Here is an 8402-nt window from a genome sequence, read left to right as displayed (position 1 = left end):
TATTTCCAAAGGATGTTTTCTAGGGACTTCATACATTTCATGGATTATAGCTGAAAACTTTTTTACCAGTATTTTAGACTATGGTTTCTAATAGATTTGTGTGGAGTCCGCAGGTCTATGCAATCTTTTTGGATAGACTAAAAGTCAATAGTAAAAGCTGCCACAAATGTGGAAACTATCAAAGCATTTCGAAAAACGCTCAAAGATCTGCCACTATTTACAAAAGATAATTTATCACTCAACTTTTTAAATATAATCTGATAAATGTATAGTGAGTATTGTGTAACATAAGTAATGGAAAACAAATTTTAATTTAATTTCCCTATGATATTAACTATAGAACACCAAGAGGAGAATGAAACATTTTTTCCTTTTTTTTAAAAGACCAATGTTCAATTATATCATCTTTCAATTATATTATTCTTTTCTTCCCCCATTTTTGAAAAGAATGATCCTTTAGTAGCTTGTAAGAAATGCTTTCATATAAAGTAAATTGAAATAATAATTAACTATTTACTAAAATAACTAAAAAACCCTTTTGAACCAATAGTTTATATTTTAATATGTAATTTATATTAAGTTCATGACATTTGCTTATAGTTTTTTCAGATATGATAAAATAGTTTGTATATTTTTTGTAGTATATAAAAAGCTCAAAATGTCTGAAGTATTAGTTGTTAAAGAAGGTAGAATTTTTATTTTAATAACTATATATGAGAACATGAAACACTCAAAACAAATTTTAAATTAAAATAGCAATAAAAAATAGATTAGACTCTAGAATTATTTGCATTTTAACTACAATAGTAAAATCACTTCAAAACAATTTTTCAAGAAATAATGGGTAAACATATATAATTATCTTCCTCTCTCCCAATTTAATATCAACACGGTGTACTTTTCATGCCAAATACAAAATCTCCTATTTTAGATTCTCACATAAATTCTTGGTGGCTAATTTCCTAGGTTTCAGAAATATATTAAATCCAATCTGTTTCACCAAATTTTACTGTGGGTTTTATTTCATTGATGATTTGATAACCTGGCACTAAAGCCATTTTTTAAATTTTTATTTTATTATTAGTTTCAAGTATACAGTACATTGGTTAGACAGTTATGTAGTTTATGAAATGATTCCCCTGATTGCCCTTTCTCATCTCTGGCTCTCCACCTAGCCATTACAAACTCTAACTGCATTCCCTATGCCATGCCCCCCATTTCTATGACCATCTATCAACTACTAATTTGTACTTTTTTAGCCCTTCATCCCTTTCTCCCAGCCTCCCAATACCCCTCCCCTCTGTACATCCCAGATTGTCTTTTATATTTCTGAGTCTGTTTTTGATTCGTTTGTTCTTCTTTTCCTTAGATTCTGCATATAAGTGAAATCCTACAGTATTTATCTTTCTCTGACTTATTTCACTCAGCATAATAATCTCTAGGTCCATCCATATCATTGTGAATGGTAGGATTTAATTTTCTTTAATGGCTGAGTAATATTCTATTGTGTATGTGAACCATAATTTCTTTATCTAGTCGTCTGTTGATGGGCATTTAGGTTGCTTCCATATCTTGGGTATTGCAAATTGTGCCGCCATGAATATTGGGGTGCATAGATCTTTATGAATTATTGTTTTGGTTTTCTTTGGATAAATACCCATAAGTGCAACTACTGGGTCAAAAGGTATATCAATTTTTCATTTTTGAGAAACCTTCAGACTGTTTTCCATAGTGGCTGTACCAATTTGCAATCCAACCAACAGCACATGATTATTCCCTTTTCTCCATATCCTCACCAACACTTGTTCTTTGATTTATTGATGATAGCCATTCTGACAGGTGTGAGGTAATATATCATTGTGGTTTTAATTTGCATTTCTCTGATGATTTAGTGACCTTGAGCGCTTTTTCATATGTCTATTGGCCATCTATATTTTTCCTTTGGAGAAATATCTATCCAGTTCTGCCCATTTTTTAATTGGATTATTTGCTTTTTTTGTTGTTGTTGAGTTATATGAATTCTTTATATATTTTGGATATTAACCTCTTATCAGATGTATCATAAGTGAATATCTTCTCCCATTCAGTCAATTGTCTTTTCATTTTGTTGATGGTTTCTTTTGCTGTGCAAAAACTTTTTAGTTTGATATAGTCCAATTTCTTTCTTTCTTTATTTTTTTTGTTTCCCTTGCTAGAGGAGATATGTCCAAAAAGAAATTATTAGTAGCAATATCAGAGAGATTACTGCCTATATTTTCTTCTAGAATTGTTATGGTTTTGGGTCTTATATTTAAGTCTTTAATCCATTTTGAGTCTATTCTAGTATACAGTGTAAGAAAGTGGTCCAGTTTCTTTTTCTTGCATGTGTCTGTCCAATTTTTCCAACACCATTTATTGAAGAGATATCTTTACCTCAGTTGCATACTCTTGTCTCCTTTGTGATATATTAAGTGAGCATATAGGCCTGACTTTATTTCTGGGCTCTCTATTCTGTTCTATTGATCAATGTATCTGTTTTTATGCCAGTACCATGTTGTTTTGATTACTGTAGTCTTGTCACATAGTTTGATATTAGGTAGTGTGATACCTCGAACTTTATTCTTCTTTTTCAATATCGTCATGGTTATTCGGGGTCTTTATAGTTCCATATAAATTTTAGGATTATTTATTCTAACTCTCTGAAAAATGCCATTGGTATTTTGATAGGGATTGCATTGAATCTATAGATTGCTTTGGGTAATATTGCCATTTTAATGATGTTGATTCTTTCTACCCATGAGCACAGTATATGCTTCCATTTATTTGTATCTTCTTCAATTTCTTTTTTCAATGACCTATAATTTTCTGAGAACAGGTCTTTCACCTCCTTGGTTAATTTGATTCCCAAGTATTTTAATGTTTTTGTTGTAATTATAATAGGATTGTTTTTTAATTTCTCTTTCTGAAAGTTCATCATTGGTGTATAAAAATGCCACTGACTTGTGAATATTAATTTTGTACCCTGATACTTTACTGAGTTCATTAATCAGCTCTAACAGTTTTTTGGTGGAATCTTTAGGGTTCTCTCTATATAGCATTATGTCATCTGCAAATGAGAGTTTTATTTCTTCCTTTAAAATTCAGATACCTTTTATTTCTCTTTCTTGTCTTATTGCTGTGGATAAGACTTCCAATACAATGTTGAACAGGAGTAGTGAAAGTGGGCGTCCTTGTATTATTCCTTATCTTAAGGAAAACATTTTTAGCCTTTCCCCATTGAGTATGATGTTAGCTGTAGGTTTGTCATATATGGCCTTTATTATGTTGAGGTATGTTTCCTTTATTCCCACTTTGCTGAGAGTTTTTATTATAAATATATGCCGGATTTTGTCAAATGTTTTTTCTGAATCAATTGATATGATCATATGATTTTTATCTTTCGATTTGTCGAAGTGGTATATCATACTAATTGATTCGTGGCAACTGTACCAACCTTGTATCCCAAGAATAAATCCAACTTGATCATGGTGTATGATATTTTTAATGTATTGCTGAATTTGGTTTACTAATATTTATGTTAAGGATTTTTGCATCAATGTTCATAAGAGATATCGTTCTATAGTTCTTTTTTTGTAATATCTTTGTCTGCTTTTGCAATCAAGGTAATGGTGACATCATAAAAGAAGTTAGGGAGACTTCCTGTCTTGAATTTTTTGGAATAATTTGAGAAGAATAGGTGTTAATTCTTCTTTGAATGTTTGGATCATTTGGTCCAGGACTTTTGTTTTTTGGGGAGGTTTTTGATTACTGATTTCATTTAGTTGGTGGTAATCGGTCGGTTCAGGTTTTCTATTTCTTCTTGACTCAGTCTTGGGAGAGTGTATGTTTCTAGGAATGTATCCATTTCTTCCAGATTGTCCAATTTTTTGCCATATAATTGCTCATAGTATTTTCTTATGATCTTTTGTATTTCTGTGGAGTCTGTAGTTATTTCTCCTCTTTCATTTCTGATTTTATTTATTTGAGTCCTCTTTTTTTCCTAGATGAGTATGGTTAAGGATTTGTCAGTTTTGTTTATCTTTTCAAAGGACTATCTTTTGGTATCTAAAGCCATTTATTGACTCTCAGCACCACTGTCACTAATATTCTAATTCATTCTCTTACTCTCAGTGCATGTGCATGTGTGCACCCACACACACATACACATACATAATGTATACAAAAATGAGAAATATTTTTGAATATGAGAAATTTGCTTGTAAATGGCCCTAAACAAAAGAAATTGTGGTGGTGAGAAGGGAGTATAAAGATTATTTTCTGTATATTTTTGTTTTTTAAGAAAGTTTTCATTTTCCTGGAGTGAGAATAAATGTAAAAGTAAATAAGTAGCAGAAAGAGAAGTGTCACACAATATTACATGAGTTATTGACACATGACTGGTTTAAGTAGTAAATAATTGAAATGAAGCAGTTAAGGCCATCTGGGAATGAATAATATTAGAGTTCCCCCTCTAAAAAGGGGATAGAATTTGTTTAGTAATAATAGTTAACATGTTTCTTGAATGCTTCCTACGTGCCAATACAGTTCTAAGTGCTCATATTTATTAATCTGATAACAAATTATAAGAATAAATATTTAATTAAACTTCATTCAAATTATTTTGACTTTAAAAAATACTAATTTTGAACAATTCAACCAAATATTATTATTATCCCCATTTTACAGATGAGGAAAGTGAGGTATAAAGAAATTAAATAACCTGCCCAAGTTTAAGTGGTTAGTATGTGACCGAACTGGGGATCAAACTCATATCATCTTAGATTCATTTTAAAACACTTCACTCTGTACTCTGAGGGAAGAAGACACTATACTTGTTCAGGGTAGGGGTAGGAAGAGGGATTCTAAGTCAGAGATTAAAACCTGCTATACATGATTCTTTCTTAGTATTTCATAATATCCTTAAGAAATGGGACAATATACTTTATATATTTGTACCCTACATTCTCTACACATTGGAATATCTCAAAGGCATTTTAATAATTGCACTAAAGTTGTCAGTCATATAGATGAATATTGTTTCTCGCACCAGTAATAATCAAGTGAGTATGTGACTAGATAGAAGATATTACTGTCCCAAACATCTGCTTTCAAATTAATGTAACAGAATACAAGTTTCAAGGTCAATGGCTTTCAAACCCAGCTGGAGACCATGCCATGCGAGAGTCCTCAGGTTGGGATCCAGCTATTCTTAGGGCTGGATAGTCTATATACTTAAAGTCAGGAACAGATACTGATGTACATACACATCAGCCAAGTGAGAGGATTTTATATTACTTTTTCTGCATATATATTTATTAGCTTTGTGCTTCAAATTCGTGAAAGATTTGCAAAATAGGCTCGATAGTCCAAATCCAATTTAAAGTCAAGGCCTTTTAAATTCACAAAGTCCTAAACTCTTTAGCTTATTTTAAAAGAGGAACTTGTGTGATATTTAGTCTTGGTATTCAGGCTATACAGTTTTCTAATATATGTAGTAATGTTAGGAAGAGAAGAAATACATTCTTACTTAGACTGCTTCAATATTTTTCTCTTTGTGGCTGAACAAATCATGGTATTATGGAAATTACAAAAGATTGTAGTGAAAATACCTGATTTCTTTATTATCTGCTACTATATTGTCATATATTTCTGAATCAGATATCTGTTTTCTCTAGGCCCGATTTCTCTCTGAAGAAAGGGATATTGTTAGATGTCCCTAAATCTCACAGTTGATAATTCAATGTATTTATTTCAAATTTTTATGTTTCAATATTTCCATTTTTAAAAATATCTCCAGATCAACAAATAAGTCAAAGTGATTCATGGCCTTTAGAAAAAAAGGTATATTACACTTACATTGTCTTTTGATATTAAATTCATATTCATTAGAATTAGAGAGGTTTTCTGTCCTGCCAAGTACATTTCATCACAGTCCCTTTTCGATCCTATAAGTATTTATTGATTTCCTTTCATTAAGAACTGAAATAAAATATGTGCAGAAAGAGAAGTGTCACCTTCTCTTTAGACCAATATTATAAAATAAATTGAGAAGTACATGATAGTCGATATTGCATTAATCCTTAAGGTTCTTAGAGTGAGAGAGTAAATGTGTATTTATATGGGTTCATGTGTGTTTTCCCCTCATAACCTCTCTTGAAATGGATAAGTTAATATAGGTTTCAACTTTTATATAGATTTCAGCTTCAACACCCTCATTAAATACCTTTACATTTAGAAGAATAGCCATAATACTTCATCTATATGTAATTTTGTTTTAACATTGGGCTTGTTAGTATGGAGATCAAACTTTTTGGGAAGAAATAAAAAGTTTTTCAAGAACAATTGGTTGTAAAAGTAATAGAGTCTACTATCACTTTAGTAACTTCTATGTACCCAGCATAAATGGATTGCAACAGCACAGGATTTTGTAATTGCATTTTAGATTGGAGCCCTGTTCTTCTCTAAGGAATTCTCTTATTCTCTGCTTTAAGCAATAAGTAAAGTTTCTTGAAGATATGAAATACAATTTGACTTTTACCAACTAAGTGCAGAGGTGACGGAAAAAAAAAGAGTAATAGCGTGGTGTAAAAGAGGACTAGTTTAAGGGTCAGAGGCTAGGACTCTCATCGTAAGTTTTCTACTGTTTGCCTAGGTTACCTTTGGGCCAGCCACCTGGTTTCTTGGAGCCTCAGTATGCTCTACTAGAAAATGTGATAATAATGTTCACTGTCCTTTCCTGATCCATCATTCTATGAGTTGATACTTCCAGGTGAAGGTAGCAAATAGGTCAGATTGTTCCAGTATTCATGGGTCTCTTTAGTCTCATTTTCTGTGAAATTGTTTTATTTCTCTTTCTCTAGCACACTAAGGTAAGTTGGAACTTTCCATCCTGGCTGGGCATTCTTCCCAAGGTACCTAATTAGAAATAGTGCCTGCTACAGAGAGTGAAAGGCATGGAAGGAATCTGGAAGAACATCAATAACTCCCTTATTTTAGGGATAATGAAATTGTCCCTGAGCAGTTTGGTGACTTTCCATTCAGTCCAACAACTCCTAAAGCAAAGGAACAGATTTCTAATATAGGCTTTTCTGATTCTGTCATGAAAAGAATACTAGGACAACTTCCTTATTTCATCCTTTTATTTAAAACATAGTAACCTAATTATAATGAATTAGACTGTTATAATTTTTGGAAACATGTACTATTGGGTTGTTACAAGTATATATATTTTACAAGTATATATATAATATATATATATTTTAATTAAGTTTATTGGGGTAACATTGGTTAATACAATTATATAATTTTCAGGTGTACATTATAAATTGACATCTATATATTCTATTGTGTGATTGCCACCCAAAGTCCAGTTTCCTTCAGCTACCATATATTTGATCCCCTTTCCACACTTCACCCTCTCCCTTCCTCCCTATATTTGACTCCCCTTACCTCGTCTATCTCTTTCCTCCTACCGTCTGATAACCACCAGTCCATTGTCCATGTCCCTGAGTCTCTGTTTGTTTGTCCTATTCATTTGTTGCTTTTAGGTTTATATCCCACACATAAATGATATCATGTGATTTTCAACTTTTTCTGTCTGGCTTATTTCACTTAGCATGATTATCTTGAGGTCCTAGTATATTGAGTTAAGGAAGCCATATTGAGCAGGATTTTAAAGGGAGGAAGGCATATTTATGTTTTTTATCCAGAAGTGTTTGTTTTAATAATTTAATAAGCATTAAGTGATCATTCCCTGAAGTGCTCAACTTTTGAAGAAAAGGAAAAAGCTTCCCATACCACTAGATTTTTCTCTCAGGTTTTCTATTTTGTCTCATCAATCCAACTCACAGAGGGCAGAAGAAAAGTTAATGTTCTACCTGATAAAAATTTTTTATAACAGTTTTAATAAAATTCACTTAATAAATCATGTTACTAACTGTTCCAATATTGCCATAGGGTATCTCTAAAGCTTGCCAGTGGTTGGCTTTAAGATCAACAGAAGTGTGAGCAGTATAATACACTGATTTTTGTTGTAAAAGGTTAACTAAGGAGGATGCTATAATAATTTGTCGAAACATTTCTGTTGCAAGTATGTGGGAATGTTATAAGGATTTCGAGTACAAGGAACTTGCACATGATCTTTTCATTGGCTAACTATTGGTTATAAACTCCCAGAAGTACCCATATTTACTCCAAAGAAATAACCCAGACTTGTTTTCTTTTTTTATAGGAAGTTACTCTTGAAGAAGGTACAACTGCCTTTAAAAATTGGGTTAAAACAGGCACAGCAGTTTACAGACAGTTTTGGATCTTTGATGTGCAAAATCCACAGGAAGTGATAATTAACAGCAGCACTATTAAAGTTAAGCAAAGAGGTCCTTATA

General features: G+C 31.8%; 1 protein-coding gene across 1 annotated transcript in view; it reads left to right on the top strand.

Annotated features, from left to right (window-relative positions):
• CD36 (CD36 molecule) overlaps positions 1-8402 on the top strand; it is a 33623-nt gene that overhangs the window by 4199 nt on the left and 21022 nt on the right. The window contains exon 3 of the mRNA XM_025042187.1: positions 8249-8402. Within this exon, the coding sequence (XP_024897955.1) occupies positions 8249-8402 (154 nt within the window). The remainder of the gene's footprint in view (positions 1-8248) is intronic.

The sequence above is a fragment of the Pteropus alecto genome, unplaced genomic scaffold, assembly GCF_000325575.1.
Source record: "Pteropus alecto unplaced genomic scaffold, ASM32557v1 scaffold69, whole genome shotgun sequence".
NCBI lineage: Eukaryota > Metazoa > Chordata > Mammalia > Chiroptera > Pteropodidae > Pteropus > Pteropus alecto.
This window is presented reverse-complemented; position numbering and strand designations above follow the sequence as displayed.